Source organism: Lygodium microphyllum, unplaced genomic scaffold (assembly GCF_053477565.2).
Source record: "Lygodium microphyllum isolate KBCC unplaced genomic scaffold, Lygodium_microphyllum_v1.1.10 scaffold_105, whole genome shotgun sequence".
Lineage (NCBI taxonomy): Eukaryota > Viridiplantae > Streptophyta > Polypodiopsida > Schizaeales > Lygodiaceae > Lygodium > Lygodium microphyllum.
This window is the reverse complement of record NW_028229588.1, coordinates 52110-71727: the sequence shown is the minus strand read 5'-3', so window position 1 is coordinate 71727 and position 19618 is coordinate 52110. Positions and strand designations below refer to the sequence as shown.

The 19618-nt window shown below is 42.3% G+C and overlaps 1 protein-coding gene across 1 annotated transcript in view; it reads right to left on the bottom strand.

Moving 5' to 3' along the window:
* LOC148008634 (uncharacterized) overlaps window positions 1-19618 on the bottom strand; it is a 73110-nt gene that overhangs the window by 19668 nt on the left and 33824 nt on the right. The window contains exons 5-6 of the mRNA XM_087674141.1: window positions 1719-2690; window positions 1233-1451 (exon numbers count right to left, since the gene is read on the bottom strand). Of these exons, the coding sequence (XP_087530267.1) occupies window positions 1233-1451; window positions 1719-2690 (1191 nt within the window). The remainder of the gene's footprint in view (window positions 1-1232; window positions 1452-1718; window positions 2691-19618) is intronic.

Below are 19618 nucleotides of genomic sequence, written 5' to 3'. Positions count from 1 at the left end.
ATAACACATATTTAAGAAAAACAATAGCAAAATTGGCTTGCCAAGGAAATCAGGGTAGGAGGCTTTGGATGATGGATGGGACAAGGTCAAGGTCTTGGAAGATAAAGAGATCGTGAAAGATATTTTGGTTTCAAAAATATGAAATCATACAAAGAAAGGTGAGTAGAGACATCCCTTTCATTAACATTGGGGATCCTTCAATCATGGTCAAAGGAAAGCATTTGGTTCTGAGATACACAATCATGCAAGAAAAAATAGGAGTAATGAGGCAGACTAGATCCTTGCAAGGAACCAAGATATGGATGGTAGATGAGCTCACACCCACCCAATTCAAGAATAAGAAACAAGAACTAGCTAAAATACATGAAGCCCAAGGATGGGGAGAACATGCAGTCTACAAACAAGGCAAAGCCATCATTGCAGCATTCCGAACATCCAAAATAGAAAGGAATTGACCATCTGAAAATGTTTAGGTGGACCTTTTGACTCATTGTACGCCTATCTTACAATGATAGGCTGATTGTAGAGTTCACTTTTACTTTTTCCTTTTAATTTCCAGTTGATTATGCCTTTTTGACACCCAAAGTGGAATGTATAAAAGATGATTGATGTAATTGATTGTGTCTTTTAGGTCAGTTTTGGCCTCCACAGGACATTGATATAACTTTCTTCCTTTCTTAGTTTCTTTCTTCCCCTCCCCCCCCCCCCTTCCCCAACAACCATCTAAATGGGTCGTGCCTCTTGACTGTCAAACCATAGATGTAGATTCAAATCTCCCACTTTTTCTTATCTTTTTCTACATTATAGACAACCCAGATACATGAATTCACCCAAAGACCTGCAGATGATTATGCATTTAGACTAACCAGCTGAGCCATACCCCTTTGCTCCCGCTTCCTCCCTCCTCTCAAAAAGTTAATTCTTGTCAGGGCTTAGAATGAGTAAGTTTGGTCAAAGAAAATGGCATTGCCATAGATCCTAAGAAAGTACCAAGCAGTGAAGAATTGGGAGGCTCCCCGCAAAGTTGGACAAGTGGAGTTTAGGAATTACTGTGTTTCTGTTGCCAAGGTTTATTAAGGGGGTATAACAAGATTACAACCCTGTTGACGTTAACATACAACTCAGCTACGTTCCAATGGACGGAGCAGACAGCTGCCACTCTTTCAGCTGTGGGCATAATCAATCCAAACACTACTCATCTAAAAAAACCAATATTCAAAGAAGGCACAGACCTCTTTTTGTGTCTGCAGGATTTTCTCCTCCATGTCAAGACTGTCTCCTCTACAAGAACGCCTTTGTGACATTGGTTTTTCAGAAAGAACTCCCTCATAATTCTCTGTAATCCCATGAGAATCTAAGACATTAATGTTTCGCCTTAAAGATCGGGTAAGCTTCCCCTCTGCTTTTTCTCTGCTGTTATTGAATGCAGAGGCAACACTGCCATCCTGTACCTGCATAGTTCAGTAGCATGAGAAGGAAGAACAGGTAAGGGAGCATGATGAAGCCAGGCAATACACGCACATATGCATGTATACATGTATGTACATGCATGCACATGGACTGGAGACTCTGCATCCCTGAGAAGCAAACTTAATGAAACTTCGAAAAAATTTGTTCTCTAGTGAATACAATTCAACCAGTTCTACGTGACAAAACCATGTCCATCTGGATTCCTCTTTAGAGCTCAGCATCTCCAAAATCTAGAAGATGAGAAGTACCTGCAAAAGCTTCCAGCTTTCAAAATCGGTTGAAGGGATATTATCCTTTGATTCAAGAGGACACTGAACTGCTGAATCATTGAGATGCAAATGCCCCTCTGAGCCACATAAATGGCTTTCTCTGTCAGGTGCACACGATGCCTCTTGTTTCATAATAGTTTGAAGTTTATCAGTGCTCTTGTGTGTGACTCCTAATAAACCTCTTGTGTCTTTAACAGAAGTGTTTTCTGCAACTTCAGTCTTTTCTTGTGTATGTCCCAATCTTGAGCTGCTATCTGGCACAGCATTTTTCAAATTTCTGAGAGACTTTCTCTTGGACTTAGCATAAGCAGACTTATCCTGCCATTGGTCCTGATCACTTGGTTTGCCTACACTTGGAACCAAACGTGCCCGCAAATCCCTTATTAAAGTGTCTAAGGTTTTGCAGGGACTTGCCAATTGTCTAGAGTGAGATGAGCTTTGCTTTTCAGAACTTAAACTCCAAGATATGTTTTGAGGCTTTTTCATCAATTTGTAAAAAGCTTGGGGATTCAAATCAGATTTGGTCTGATTATTCTTCACATTCCTGCTGCTACTTTCATTAGCATTTATCCTTTGTCGATGGTGCTTGAGATCCTTCCCTTCCCAGTCCCATGTCCTTTTATTGGACTCACTTCCTTCATCAAACTCTTCTAAACCTTTTGACATCCTCTCTTTCCATACCTTAGCCAAATTACCAAGTACCCTGGCACGTGCCCGCTCTCTGAAAGTCTTCAATTTCTCCTGATCTGACAGCCAAGCAGCCCGGTTCAAATCAGGAACACTGTCAGCCCTCTGGAAAGCTGCTTTGTGTATGCCAAAAAGATCATGAGTGGTCCAACGTTCAGAACCTAAAGGAAATGAACCATCGTGTAAACACCATCGACATTGGATCACTGCTCTTTCAGTGTTGAAAGTTCCACGCTTTTTCTCATCACCAAGGCACGCATAAGCCTGCAAGCAGAAGATGAATAGATTATCTTCATTACAATCTGATTGCAAATGGAACCAAAGCAAAGAAAATGCCATGCATGACAGTGATGAAGCATAAAACATGCTCTAAACATGAACGATCAAGTTATTATAGAATTCATGAGTTTCATTGTCCTGGCTGCAATTCTACCACAGTCAACTGAAAAATGTAGCTTCCAGACAAAGACCTTTTCTCTTGTTCAGTTTCCAATCCATGCATCTTCCACTTCTATTGAGCATCCAATGTAAGATCAATATGAATTTCAAGCATCCCACATGCAGAGTAAAATTTCAACATAAGCCATCACGTGCTTGTGCTAATCCCAAATCTTTAAACTGCTAGAAAACCTCCAATACATTGGGATCATGCCCAGCAGATACCTCAGTTGTAGTGCATCCCTAAGTAGTGCCTCACAGTCCTACAGCCTGGCAACCTGATTCGGGGAGCTTCCTTTGCATCTTCGGCATCAAAGAGACATCGCCCAGCTGTCCATCTGTTCCAAGACAGGTAACCTGTTTCAGCACCCACATCAGGCTGCTTTTTTATCTTCTGATTTGCTGCCACAGCTGTGTTTCTGCTCCTCCCGGCCACCCAGCATAGTTGGACATTCCCACAGCCATCGCCTACAGTTTCAAGTCTGTCCTTTGCTACTCGAGGTCATGTACATCCTGCTTCCATCTGTGTTTTCATGCTAGGTAGGCCCCCTTGTTGCCAGCAGCCTAGTCTCCTCCTGATGATTCGATCAGCTGACAACATCACCACTCAGCCAAATCTGTGTTTTCAGCAGTTTGGGCCCACATACTGCTGCAACCTTCACCCAGACATCATCAAAGAGTACCTCCTTCTTTTTGGGAGCTTGAGGCTGTCAATGGTGTCTCCAACTCACCTCATCCCTAGTCCACCCGAGACAGAGGTTTGAGGTCCATTGCATTGTACCCTTGCATACAGTTTAATTCATACATTCATTCGTCCACCACTCTGAGTTCTCTTCGCCTGCATTCTAGTATTCACTATGTTTGTCATATACTTGAGTTCTCTAGATCTATATTACAATATCAAGAAGCCACTTTACTCAAAGACAACCAAGATTTGCAGGGTCCACTTGCAAAGATATTGGCATCATTCATTCAAACAAAAGAAGTATGAAAGGGAGTGCCTCATATCATAGGACTAAGAATGGCCTCATACAAACATGTTGATCCTCCAAAATAAAAACACCTCGGATTGGACAGTATGTATACTGTCTAGCACCTATTTTTTATTTTGAAAAATCAGTTTTGATCTAGCACCTTTTCCAATTTGACAATCCACAAATCTTAGAAAACTTGCACTAGAAGGGCTTCAATTTGGGGATTGTCAAATAGGTAATTGCTTTTAACATCCTTTTGGCCTGCTTTTAGCAAAGCAAGTTCTCAAATTAAAGCTCCAAAACTAGTGAAAAAGCTCAAGAATACCAAACAGCTGCAAAAAATCTGTAAAAAGTATCAAACTATGCGACTATAGAGAGACAATAGGGTTTGCGAGCAAAAACATAGTGTGTGTATGGCAAACACTGAGAAAGAAGAAAAACTCAGAAACACAAGAACACAGTCATGATACACTGAATCATGCTATGAGAAGAAAAGCCGATACAATGCATCCGAAGCTCAAAAGATGACTACAAGAACACAGTGATGATACACTGAATCATGCTATGAGAAGAAAAGCCGATACAATGCATCCGAAGCTCAAAAGATGACTACATTGTCCTGTCTGAATCACACAGTAGCACCTATGGGAATTTGCACAGCGAAAGGAGCAAAACGCAGTCCTCCGGGCAATGAGCTATCGAAATAATCACTAGAAGGTGAATGACAGTTTACTGAGGGAGAGAACCGCAATCCTCTAATGCCATCAAAAATGAAGAAGACGATCAATGGCTGTCAAGGGAGCGAACCATAGTCCTCAGATGTCAGGGAGTGAGCCTAGGTAGCAAAACGCAAATCCCAAAGTGTGTCAGAGCTGTCAAACATAGGGAGAGATGAGCCCAAATGTTGATGAATGATGTCAAGGATGGTCGCCAAGGTGGAAGAAGTGTCCCAAACAATCAAACACAAAAAAGTAATGACGCCTGGAGAAAGAGAAGCTAATGTCAGGGTGTGGGCGCTGCCGCAAAAAGGCGGCCTCCAAACAACAAAACGCAAATCCAAAAATAGTCTGATTGAAGAAGTTGACACCAATGCTCGAGCAAAGGACGCTAGGCTGGGAGAGCTCCAAACACAAGACCTGAGTAATGGAACGCAATACTTGAAGGAGAAAGGGAAGCGTGACCACAAACTACGATGTCCTTCAATAGGGGTATAGGTAGAAGTGGAGAGAAGAGTATTGGAGTGACGAAGAAAGAGGGGGTGAAGAATGACTAAAGTGGTATAGAATGAATGAAGTGGCTGCCTAGTTATAGGCATAAACTATCTAGGGTGGCACACCACTAAGTGGGTGCCCACTAAAAAGGCGACCAAAATGTGGACACCAACCCATCATGGGGTTGTCAGTGTGAAACCCTAAACGAAGAGTGTAAACTAAAGAAGTGGTCTCTCAAAACTCCCTCTCAAGCCCAAAAAGGGATGAAGAAAGAGGAGCGAAGAGAGATACAATGAAGATGTATAGGATCTTGGAGGTCCAAGATGTCCACTTGAAAGGTAACTTGTAGTTAGGAACGGTAGATGGGATGAACTATAGAACCTAGCTCCACCTTGGAAGAGAAGCCACTAGCTTCATAACTCCATGCTGGAAGGAATTCCAAGGCCTCATCACCAAGTCGCGGCTAAATCTTCAAGGCCCCGATCTAAGAGTGGTACCTAAGTATCCTAGGTATCAATAGGAGAAATAATTGCTCGAAGACAGCCATCCCCAAAGAGTAAATGGTGGGTGACGAACTTCATGAAAGGTGAGAAGGATTGAAGCTTGCTTAGAAGAGCTATGGTGGGAGAGCAAGAGCAAGAAAGAGAGAGACACAAAATAGGAACTCCAACAGTCACAATGTGTGACCGACGAGCCTTCCTTTATTCAAACTATCACTAAAAGAATAAAGAATAAAGTGATGGTGACGGGCACTTGCCACCTGCAGTGTGCAATGGCGGATACTGTTAGTGTAGTAATACACGAGCGGCTAGGTGAAGGCGCCTTTACCCCCAACAACCTCCCACTTAAAGGCGAATCTGCCCTAGTAAGGAGTGAAAAGAAAAAAAAAGACAGTATAATGTACACATGTACAATAGGACGAGGAAAAAAAACACCATGTCATCCAACGCCCCATCAATCTCCTGAGGAAGGCAAAGCACTCAATAGTAAGGCTTTTTGTGAGCAGATCTGCAAGATTTTCGTCAGTGGAGATCTTGACAAGGTCAACAGACTTGTCCTCCACAACTCCACGTATGAAGTGATGCCTCACCTCAATGTGTTTCGTCTTTGCATGGAAGACGGGATTCTTGGCTAGCTAAATAGTACTCATAGAATTCGAATGCAGCGTAGGTATAGTATTAATCCCAAGGTCATGAACCAAACGGCCCAACCATATGGCCTCCTTGCAAGCCTCAGTGGTTGCAACATACTCAGCCTCAATGGTAGAGAGAGTTGTACACTTCTGAACCCTGGACATCCAAGAGACAGCACCTCCAACACAAGTGAATACATAGCCAAAAATGGACTTCCTACTATTTGCATGTCTTGCATAATCGGAGTCTGTGTATCCCACAACTCGAGTATCTTGGCTGCCATTGCAAATACACATATTTGCTATGCCTTTCAGGTATCTCATGATACCCTTCACCACATCCCAATGTTTCTTGTGAGGTGTAGCCATATAGCGTACCACAACACTAACTACAAAGGAAATATCTGGACGAGTGGCTATCATGGCATACATCAAATTATCCACATCTGATGCATAAGGAATCTTGGCCATCTCGGCCCTCTGCTTATCTATCTATGGACAATCGGCCTATGAGACCTTCACATAAGAAGGTAATGGACAACCAATAGACTTCACATCCTGCATGCGGAAACGCTCAAGGATCAAGGACTTTATGACTGTACTCCCTCTGTAAGAGGTAGACCCCGATGCCTGTCGCGCTTAATGGGCATACCAAGAATATGAGAGGCGTGTTTCAAATCCTTCATCTCAAAGCTCATCGTGAGTTTTTCCTGCTATCAACATATCATCCACATAAAGTACCAAAATAAGCAAAGAGCCATCACGTGCTTTCTTCGTGCAAAGACACATCCATAGCACTCTTGTTGTAGCCATGTGACTGCATAAAGGCATCGAACTTATGATACTGTTCCCTAGATGCCTACTTCAAGCCGCCACAAAGACTTTTCTTCAACATGCGCATTAGGTGCTCCCTGCCAAGTTCTGCAAAGCCCTTAGACTGCTCCATGTAAATCTCATCATACAAATCCCCATGTAAGAATGCAATCTTGACATCCATCTAATACATGTCCAAGTCAAGTTGCACAACTAAGGCCAAAACCAAGCATAGGGTGGTCATCTTAACCACATGAGAAAAGACTTCATCAAAGTCAACTCCATGCTCCTGTTTAAAACCCTTAGCAACAAGTCTTGCCTTATAGGCTAGCTTGGGGTTTCCAGGGGGTACTTTTTAGCTTATACACCCATTTGCACGGCAAAGCCTTCTTGCCCTTAGGCAATGCAACCAAATCCCAAGTCATATTCTTATGCAAGGAGTCCATCTCAGACTACATAGCCCTCTCCTAAGAGTGATTATCAACCCTGCGCATAGCCTCATCATAGGTGAGAGGCTCTCCTGCATTTATAACCAAGACATAATGCATCGAGGGCTCAAATCTATCAAGCGGATGTCTAGCTCTAGTAGATTGTCGCACTACAAGCTCTGCTACATGTCCAACATCCTGTCCAACACCTTGGCCATGTGTACCAACTGTTGTTGCAGGCTATCCAACTAATTGTACACGAGCACGTGGCTCCTTCTAGAATATAACCCTACGTATCTCTACCACCTTCTCAGGCTGTCAATGCATCTTGTCTTCATGGAAGATGACATCATGGCTGCAGATAACTTTCCGCGTCTGCAGATCCCAAAGGCAGTAACCCATCTTGCCTGCATCTCCATAGCCAAGGAAAATGCATTTGACACTCTTAAGATGCAGCTTACTATGCTTGTCCTTGGGCACATGGCAGTATGCCTCACATCCAAAGACACGTAGATGCGCATAAGACAGAGGTTTCCAAGTTCATACCTTCTCTGCAACCTGGAAATCCAAACCACTGAAAGGTGTCCTATTTATGATATGCACAGCTGTACTGACTACCTCAACCCAAAAGCTCTATGGTAGGCCTGCATAACTAGGCATACTGCATACACGCTCCTGGATGGTTCTATTTATCCGCCAAGCCAAACCATTCTGAGGTGGGATATATGGGGCGGTGAACTGATGCTTAATACCCCTCTCATCACATGACTGCTCAAAGGAACGTGACACATATTCTTCCCCCATTGTCAGTCCTAAGGCATTTCAACCTATGCCCATTCTAGTTCTCAACCAATGCAAGCCACTAAAACACATTCAAGACATCTAACTTAAGCTTAATGGGATAAGCCCAGACTTTACACAAAAAATCGTCAATAAACGTCACAAAATACTTTGCACTGACAAAGCATGGACCCATAGACATCCAAATATACCAATGCCAAGGACTCACTCATGCGTGTCCTACCAGACATATTATGCGTATTCCTAGTCTGTCTGTCATAAAGACAATGCTCATATGAATCAAAACATACATAGTCAAGGGGCGGTGAGTACTGCAAACCAAAAAGCATTTTCATTCCCTCCAAGGACATATGGCCCAAACGGACATGCCAAAGAGATAGAGGATAGAGATTGTCATCCTTGGCATCTCTAGCAAACACAAGTCTGCCACGTATGATCTTCCAAGCAAAATCCCCAAAAAATACATAAAACCCAGCATCATCAAGCTGCCCCGCAGGCATAAGACTGTGTGTAAGCCCACGTACATGACATACATCCTGTAACAGAAAAGTACTGTCAGTAGAGAACTGCAACTGTACATCCCCAATGCCAACAATGGCAAGTGACCTGTCATCACCCAAGCGAAATAAACTAGAGACAGTGCAGGAGGAGTGAAACCACTCACAACATGGTGTAACATAAAATGAAGCACCAGAATCCAAAAGCTAGCACTACACATACATAGAGTGAACCTAGGTCAACGGCATAACATCACAAGAACTAGCTGCAAGTATATATTTTCCATCGAAGTCATCAATCTGCATGACATTTATCTTCTCGATTTTCACACTGGATTTTGTAGGCACAATGCTACAATCAAAGAACTTTTCTTATACTTTGTCTTTCTCCTTCTCTTTGCGCTTCTTGTTGCACAACTCATGACATTGTGAACACCGCAATGGTGACATGTCGCATTAGCATTTCTCCCACGAGACTTGCTGCACGACTTACCACGCGACTTAGACCTAGACTTCTACAAGTCTTTGCCATGGCCATTCCCATGGTCATTCTTTCCATTACCATCTCTACCTCTAACAGTCAAAGCATGCAGCAAACGAGAGATCTAAGTTATTACAGTTGATCTCTTCCTGCAGAAGAATACTCTCTACATCAAGCAAGTTCAAAGTAGTAGCACGAGCACATAAGGCAATGCGGAATACATCCCATGACTCAGTCAGAGTCCCAAGCAAAAAAAATGGAGTAATCTCAACATTGAAGGTAATGCCCTGCGAAGTCAAGTTCTTGAGAATAGCATGGAACTGGCTCAAATGAGCAGACATCGTCATATTCTCCTTCATGCGCAAGTCCATAAGTTGCTTTAGTCAATACATCGGACTTGCTGGACTTTTCTTGTCATAGAGATTCTTCATCTATCCCAAAGTTGCCAAGCACTCTGTGCTTCCTCAACCACATTGTAATGCACATGTTCAGTGAGAGACAAGATGAGGGTGGACTTGCATAATTTATTAAGCTCCATCCAGTCGTCATCAATCATAGTTTCAACCTGCTTTCCATACAACCTTAGTGGTTTTATCTATGATTTCTGCACCAATACCTGCCAAACTTGGCTCTTTCAATAGGCATAATCCGTACCATCAAGCTTAGTGATTTTTAAGATAGCACTGTCAGTGGAAGAAGATACCATACAGCAGTCCAAAACACTATAGACAATTCAAATTTGCTTGTTGTTTTCTACTGTAAACAGCCAAAATACCACCAAAACCAAGGTAAAATGACAACGAACTGATAGCTAATGATGCTGCCCTCCAAGTACCATCAAAAGTACATAAAATCAGGATGATTCAGCATGAAAAATACATCACAGTCCATGCTTAACTGCTTGCTGTAATGAATTACAACCAGGTACAATGAGAGCAAACTGTAGGCAAAATGAATGCACCAAGTCAACCACTGACTGTCAAAGCATAACCAACATCAAGCAGGCATAAATCAGTATGTGACAGTCATACGAACATCAAGCAAACACCCAAGCATGTCAAATAAATCCGGCGTCAATAAGCCGGCACATCCCCTGTGTAATAGGGCAAAGTGTACACAACATTGGCAAGACCTGACACAAATAGTTGTATGCTCAGGGAGTGCAAAGCCCAAATCAACCCAAGTACATCTGTGAGGACCATGGCATATCAACCATACAACATCCAAGTAAAGATCCCAATCTCAAGTGTCTGAATGCTCAAGTAGCAGAAACCGCCTGTTCAATGTCTGTCAAGCATCCAAAGACGCTCCCACTGGCACAAAAGCCGTAAATATCAAGCAAAGAAGCTCAACAAGGACATATGATAGCACCAGTGCCAGAAGATCCAAGATCAAGCATCAATAAGACCTCATGAGCATATAAGCCGTATAGCATCCATACATAGCATCCATAGACATCAAGTACATCCAAACAACTCTGGCAAGCCAAGAAATAGCCAAAGTAAGCTCCAGACGACCGATCAAATATCAAGCCAAAGCAAGGCTCAACAGCATCCAACTCCAAACAATGTAACGGGCATGTAGTAGTGGCATAGGCCAAGCATGTCAAGACCGGCCAGACATAAGCAAAGTACATGCCATAGATACATCAAAGATGGAGACCCAAATGCTATGCAAAGCGAGCTCAAGCTCAACCAATGATCCGAGAGCATATCCAAGCTCTATGTCGATCCTCGAGAGTCACTACATCAATGTATACATCCAAGACGTAGCCCGAATCCAATAGGTATATCCAAACATAAGCAAATGAGCTTCAACCCAATGTTGTACAACAGTGATTTACTATTGAAAACTGTGATTTTTCAGCCCAGAAATCAATCCAAGGTCATGGCAAAGCATATGCGCGATATCTACCAAGCATAGGCATCAATGGCATAGCATACGGGCATGAAGTAGTGTATGTAGAGAGCTCCAATGTAGATGTAAATGTGAATGGCAGAAATAGACAGCAGGTTTGTTGTTCATACAATCAAACTGGAGCTGAATATCAATGCCCCAAAGCCTCTACAAGGCTCAAAGCATGCCAAGGATCAATCAAGTAGTGCCACAATGCCCAAGAATCCAAGCATGATCATCAACAAGTGGAGGATGAGCTGTCCAGGAGCTGCCAGGAACTAGCGCAAATCATGGTGAGTTTCTAGTGGCTTCTGCTGCTTCTACTAAGGCTATCCAAGGTGAAAGGGGGTTCAATCATAAGCCAATGAAGGCCTAGTCCAAGCCCAAGATAGCCTACAAAGGCTTTAGGCAAGATATGGTGTGAACAAGCTCCAATGGTAGAAGCTATGGCTGCCCCTGCTCTTGCAAACCCTGTTATTCCTGTGAACTTCAATAAAACCCTGAAGCAAATGAAGAAAAACCTCTAATCCAATGCCCTGAGGGTTTCCAAAGGGGCCGAGTATGTGCTCGGGAAGCCGCGGAGTGATGCAAGCTCGAGAGAGTCGGCTATGGCTGCCGGGAGGGAGACCCAATGAGTGTAGGTAATCAATAGGAAGCTGAAGGAGTCACGAACCAAGTCGAAATGCTCAAGCAACCATGCTCTAATACCAGTTGAAAGGTGAGAAGAATCAAAGCTCGATTGGAAGAGCTATGGTGGGAGAGCAAGAATAAGAAAGAGAGAGACACAAAATGGAAACTCCAACAGTCACAATGTGTGACCGGGCCTTCCTTTATTCAAACTGTCACTAAAAGAATAAAGAATAAAGTGACGGTGACGGGCGCCCGCCACCTGCAATGTGCAATGGCGGGTATTGTCAGTGTAGTAATACACGGGCGGCTAGGCGGAGGCACTTTTACTCCCAACACTTCATGATGAGTAGGTGCCCCCCTTGAGGTGGAGACACAAGGGCCTCCTCTAAAGCCGAAAAAGTAGAAGCCCCCTCCAAGGGCAAAAAGAGTACATTCCCCTCTAAATCCCACTTTGTAAGAGAGAAAATCTAAAAACTCATGGATCACGGAATTCGAATCATCTGATGACAAAGAAAGTGTCATTGGTCATACCAAAGAAGGTATTTGGGGTATCAAAGATGTCGAAGAACTCCCAAAGGTCACCTCTCAAACCTAAGTAGTTGAGGGTAAGGAAAGGTGAGGCTCAGGTGGAGCCAAGGATCAGTCTCTCTCAATGGAGTGGACTATGGAGCCAAACCACTATCTCACGAAAAAGCAGACTACTGAGAGAATGGTAGCCAACAATCCTTGTCTCTCAGTGGAGCAAACTAGAAAATCAAGGATTGTCAAGGAGGCATTCCCGAAACCCTAAAAGAAGAAGAAGAAGCAACTTTCCTAGCACATTGCAACAGTCGCGAGAAGCTTGTGGCACCAAACGATCCTCCTTTTGCTCGGAGGACTTAGTGCGCATTGGATACGTCTTATTCCCTTGAGCATAAAAATCTAAAAGCCGATGTAGAATAAACTCCGTGGCCTAGAAGGGAGAGGTGGCACAACGAGTGCTTGGGGGTAAATGCATATACTCCGGTGGTGTAGGGAGCAAAGGTCCATGTCGGCAAGCATCGGTGGGAGGTCCGATGATGCTGAAAGAGGAACATCCAATGATCCGTCCATTTGCCTGTGGAGAAGTCATAGCACCAAAGTGTCAACTTGTAAAAGGGAGGGTGGGTGGGAGAGGAAGATAAGGGTATCTTTCTCTCCTAGTGATGCAGCAAAAGTGAAGGGGAAAATCAGTAGATGATGCCTCACCCACAACCTATCTTTGCCTTCTCTAAAGAACAAGGTCTTTAACTCTCTGAGCTCCTACACTCTAGTACCATATCAAAATATGTGACAGTGCAGAGAGACAATAGGGTTTGGGGGAAGAAACACAAAGCGTGTACAACAAGCACTGAGAGAGAAGCAAAACTCAAAAACGCAAGAAGAACACGATGATGATACACAGAATCATGCTATGAGAAGAAAAACTGATATAGCACAGCAAAAGTTCAATAGATGACTGCACTGTCTTGTCTAAATTAGACAACAGCACCTATTGAAATTTGCACAGTGAAGAAAGCGAAACACAATGCTCCAAGCAATGGAATATCGAAGTAATCACATGAAGGTGGAGAACAGTTGTCGAGGGAGCGACCACAATCCTCTAATGCCGTCGAAAATGAAGATGATCACCAACTGTCAAGGTAGTGAACCACAATCCTCAAATACAGGGAAGTGAGCCTAGACAACAAAACGCAAATCGAGAGTGTGTTGGAGTTGTTAAACGCACGAAGAGATCAACCCACATGCCGATGACTGATGCCAAGGATGGTCGTCAGGGTGGAAGAAGCCTCACAAACAATCAAACGCGGAAAAGTGATGACGCCTAGAGGAAGAAAAGCTAATGCCGAGGTGTGGGTGTTGTTGCAGAGTGAAGACTGCTGACACCAGACTGCACGAGAAGATGCCAAACAAGAAGAAGGCCTCAAGACAACAAAACGCAAATCCAAAGAGAGCCTTGATGAAAGAAGTTGACATCAATGCTAGAGAAGATGACATCAGGCTAGGAGAGCTCCAAATGCAAGACTTAAGTGATGGAACAAGGTGCCTGAAGGAGAAGGGGAAGGGTGATTACGAACTACGATGTCCTCCAATACAGATATGGGTAGTAGTGGAGAGAAGAGGAAAGAGAGTCACACTGACGGAGGAAGGGGTGAAGAATGAATGAAGTGACTATCTATTTATAGGCATAAGCTGTCCAAGGTGGCACACCACTGAGTGGGTGACCACTGAAAAAGTAACCAAAATGTGAATATCAGCCCTTTTTGGGGTTGTCACTACAAAACCCTAAATGAAGTATGTAAACTGAAGAAGTCGTTTCTCAACAAAAAGGATACCAGACACGTCAATGAGAGGCATCTTGATTTGGATGCAACTCATCCTCTCATATTCTATGGATCTCTTCTTAATAGAAGTTGTGTAGTTGCTTCTATGGAAAGATTCTACTTCTTGAACCTTGTGGAAACTTAAGTCTCAAAATGGAAAATTACAATGAGACCTCTTGCATAGAAGGAGATTTCTTATCTTTGTTTGGCATTGGATTGAAACTTCTAGTAAGAAGCTACTTTATGTTTTGTCCTACATGACCAAATAAAGGTTGAAATTCACTAACATGTTTTCCCATCCTTGTCTTGTTTCTCCATTAATTGGTATGAAGATGTTTGTTTCCTATTAACATGTGTCCCGAGCCAACATTTTCACAAAAATTGAAAGTGTAAGGTATAAATTTCTTCAATTTCTTTAAAATTTTGAAAAAAAATTTGGACCTTTTGCTCGGCATGCATTCCAAGGCAGACAATAGGTGTTGCAACAGCATTATCTTGTTGCACCAGTCAAATCTAGTGGTGAATTTTGGGGATTTCAGTAAAATTTGGGGAGATTCAGCATTAAATTGCTGTAAATTGTCTTTTTGGACATGCATTTCAAGGCAAAAGCGGTACAACAATGTATCACTGTAAATTGCAGGCTGACTGTTGATGTGTGCAACCTTGGGCACAATTTGGGACTTGCAAGTTGCATTCTAATCCCATGTGGGGACTTTTGGTACTTAGCAAAGTACATTCTATACTTCAGCATGAAGTATTTGGCTGCTGATTTTTGTGCATCACAGGTAGCATAGCATACCAAGGGCATAATGACCAGAGCAACATCTTTAGTGTCCCCACTCAATAGGACAAGCTTGATGGCACCAACTACCCTCTGTGGAGTTTTATGGTGCGTAATCTTCTTGTGACAAAGGATTTGTGAAACTATGTCACTGGTGATTTGTAGCGACCAAGTGGTCTTGCACCTCAGACACCTAAGCGTAATGATAGAGGACAGGCTACTGCTGCTGCTACTACATGCCCTCCCCCTCCTACCAAGAATCAACAAAGGTGGGACTCGAAGGATGCACACGCCCTATCTTTGATTGCCTTGTCATGTGCATCTATCTTTGATTGCCTTGTCAGTAAAAAGAGCTATTATGCTGCATATTTTGACAACAAGGCATCCGGGCATATCACTTCTAGGAAGTGTTTCTTCACATATTTGCATTCAGCCCCACCAAGGAAGCATGTTACATATGCCAATAGCAATAGTTATCGTGTATATGGCACTAGTTCAATCATGATACTACTACAGATGGTTCCACTTTCATACTTTTAAATATTGTGTTTGTGCCTAGCATCACAAAAAATCTATTGTCTATATCTGCCTTCAATAATCATGGCTTTTGGGTCACCTTTGAAGATGACAAATGCATTGTCAAAGACACAGAGATGGATTATGCACTTTGGCTATCCGACACCCTGTATAAGGGTCTCTTCTTGTTGGATATGTATGACAGACGGTCTCATGATACTCTCACAGTTAGTACTCTTTCACCCACAATGCAGAATGTAGAGCTATGGCATGCCCACTATAGACATATGAGTACGGCAGTCTAATGACCCTTAAATAGTGTCAGATGGTAGATACATTGCCTCTAGTGGAGACCCCACCTCCCCATGCATGTGAGGGATGTATTTTGGGCAAAATGCACAAGTTTGCTTTCAAGAAGAATAGTGCAATGCATGCTGTCTGGAAAATGCAACTTATTCACTCCGATGTTTGTGGTCCCATGAGGACGCGCGCTTCGGGGCCATCTTTATTTTCACTTTTATTGATGGCTACTTAAGGTATACATGGATGTATGGGCTGAAAGCAAAGTCTAATGTGTTTATGCTTTTTAAACGTCTTGTTGCAAAGCTTGAGGCTGAAACTGGCTTGAAAGTGCACACACTTCACATCGATAGAGAGGAGGAATACATGTCTCGAGAAATTTTTGCTTTAAAATGGCATTATGCATCAAGCCACAATTAGAATGACACCTTAGCAAAATGGTATTGCTGCAAGGAAAAATTAAACACTTATGCAAATAACTCGTTGTATACTTAACAGCAAGGGGTTACCACGCAAATTTTGGTTTGAAGGCCTTTAGTGTGTGAATCATGTCTTAAATCATACACCCATCAAAGCACTAAAGATGATCACACCATTTGAAGTTTGGCATGGCAAGAAGCCCAAGGTTGATTACTTTCCACTGTTTGGATGCATAACCTATGTATACACGTGTTCCGAAAGAGCTTTGTAGAAAGCTCCATGACAAAGCTATAAAATGTATTTTTATTGGCTACAGTTCTAGAGAGCAAAGATAATCGTTTGTATGATCCACGCACAAAGAAAGTATTTGTTAGTCAGGATATTATATTTGCTGAAAACGTTGCATCTTCACATGATCTATTGAGATGCCAACCACCCATGACATTGGTGATGTCTTTGAGGGTCTTACGCCACTTTCTTTGGAGTCCATACCAGCTGGAAATGGCCGAACAAAATACTACAGCAAGCCATTGCTACACCACATGCTCTTGAACACCATGCACTTGATCTTCGATTGCCTCATGCAATGGAAAATGCAATACAGCATAAAAGGGCTGCTATGAATGCAGCTCAAAGAGTCCCTAAATGGTTGTTAAGAACTCTCCAAGAGAGTAGGATGGATGCTTCCTTGCCTCGGTCCTCAGCGCACTAGAAGGGCTACTAGGCATGTAGCACATGATGCGGGGGAACACATTTGGCTAATTTTATGGAAGTAGATGATGTCTGTGATGAGCATATGTTCACGAGCTCACTGTCGGATCATGATGAGCCTACTTCCTTGGACGAAGCTCAACAAATGTACATTGGATGCAAGCCATGCAGGAAGAGTTGGACTCTGTTGCCACTAACTCTACATGGGATCTTATGGATTTACCTTGTAAAAAGGCTATTGGCATAAAATGAGTTTTTAAACTCAAACGAAGGTTGATAGCACCATTGACAGAGAAGGAAACCTTTGCTCCTACATCTCGTATGTGTACAGTCAGATATGTCATTGCTATGGCTACAAATTATGGCTTGAAAGTACATCAGTTGGACATAAAGACAGCATTTTTGAATGGGGATCTACATGAGAATGTTTGTGTGTCACAATCTCTAGAGTTTATGGTTAAGGAAAAAGAGTTCAAAAATAGTCCAACTACTCCCACTCTATACATTAAGAATAAAGGGGGAGGCTGGTTGATTATCATTCTTTATGTGGATGACATGCTACTCATTGGACCTAAAGAGGATAAATTGCAAATTTCAAAGATGAATTGAAACATGCATTTGATATGTCAGATATGAGCTGTCTACACTACTATTTGGGGATTCAATTCACCCAAAATCAGTCCGGTATCATCATGTCACAATCACAATATATGGACAAGCTTTTACATAGGTTTAACATGCAAGGCTGCAAACCTATGTGCACTCCTATGGAGCCAAGTCTAAAGTTGTATATGGATGATGGTGAAGAGATGTCTAATGTTGTAATTTACAACAAGGCTATTAGTTGTCTTGTTTATCTTTGCAACACACGCCCCAACATGCAATATACCATATCTCAAGTGAGGAGGTATATACACAGCCCACAGACCATACATTGGTAAGCTATTAAGCGAATCTTCATATATTTGCAAGATAATCACATACATTATTATTTCCCAAGGAGAGAGACTTGAATCTACAAGCTTACAATGATTCAAATTGGACTAGTGATTCAAACACTAGGCAGTCTACCAGTGGACATTGTTTATTTTTGGGCCCTTCATGCGTTTCATGGCTAAGCAAGCAAAGATTGTGGCTAACTCATCTTATGAGGTTGAGTATAGGGCAGCCTTCATAGCAACAATGGAATGTGTATGCCTACATAGATTGTTGGCTGAACTACATATACCATCGGAGGGTCCTACGCCCATTCTTTCTGATAGTCAAAGTACTATTGCACTGGCACAAAATCTTGTGTTTCATGCTCGCACAAAATACATTGAAGTGCATTACCATTATGTCAGAGAGAGATGTATGCAAGAGAGATCAGCTTGATGTATATATCCACACAAGAAAATGTTGTAGAAGTTTTCACCAAAGCACTACCACGTGAAAAGTTTCAGGCTTTTAGAAAGTCCTTAAACTTATTACCCTTTAATGAAGGATCATCCTTGTACTTCATCACATTGACATTGCAAGGGGGTGTTAGAATTTGTCAATTCTAGGCAAACCCAAGAAAAGCTTATTTTATTGCCAAAAAAGGCATTTATCATATGATGATTTTGTTGACAACTAGGGTCATGTGCTTTGCTTTGAAGCTACTTCAGCTAAATATGATCTAGGGATGCACTATCAACTAGTTAGAATGGAATATCTTCTATGTTTGTTAGAGCCCATCCTACCTTGCATCAGTATTTCAGGCTCTCAGATTGGAGTTTCTCCAGACCTTTACCTCTTTCTAATTGGTATAACTTCTTGTCCTTTCTCCACCATGGATCCCTAACCATGTCAAGGCTTTGTGGCAAGTAGATAAAACATTGGCATAGTGGCACAAGCATCTTCACAGGATCTGGAAAGGCAAGCTTTCTCTCCAATCAAGATTTTGCTTTGGCACTCTTTAGTAGGTGCCTTGCCAATGGGCAGTTGCCTTGCTAAGCATAATTTGGGGGATCGCATTGTGCATGTGCATGGTAGCTCACAGAAAAATCCAACATGTTTTTTGGCGTTGCCCTATCTCTTGGTCCCTCCTTGATCATGTCTCAGCATACTTGAGAGCTCCCTCTACCACTTTTGGGAAGTTCTTCCAGCTCCCTGGCATTGTTCCTGTTGCCTTATTTTCTCACTTATACTTTTTTCATTGAGTTAGATATGGGGCTTCATGGATGGTTTGGCATCTTGCAATCATGTTGTTTTTAGTATCACCCACCATTGGGCACTTAACAATTTCATTCACAGATCCCTTCAACAACCTTTGTTTGATTGTCTCTCTTCATGAGCTTGGCCACCATATGTATTCACTTTTTTCAGAGTGTTTTGATCTATTGGATCTTGACTAAATGCAACACATGTTGTACATCAATATAATAGATCAACTTGTTTCACCAAGAAAAAAAGAATGCCCACACATGTGATTCATGGATCTTGACTAAATGCAACACTTGTTGTACATCAATATAATAGATCAACTTGTTTCACCAAGAAAAAAAGAATGCCCACACGTGTGATTCATCATTTGGAACAAGGCAAATATTGATAAATTTGTGTGTATGGCCATGGATATTTAATGAAATATTAAAAAGTCACAAGAAGGAACTCAGATTGACGGCTCTTGCTAAAGTGTGTTCTCCCACAGTGCATGGTGACTTGAACATCCTGAGTATTCAGGATCATATATTGGTAAGAAAAGCTACAATAGTCTTGAAAATTGTGCTAGTTAAACAACCTTGGTCTATCATGTTTGCCGCATTGGTCTACAATAGTCTTGAAAATTGTGCAAGTTAAA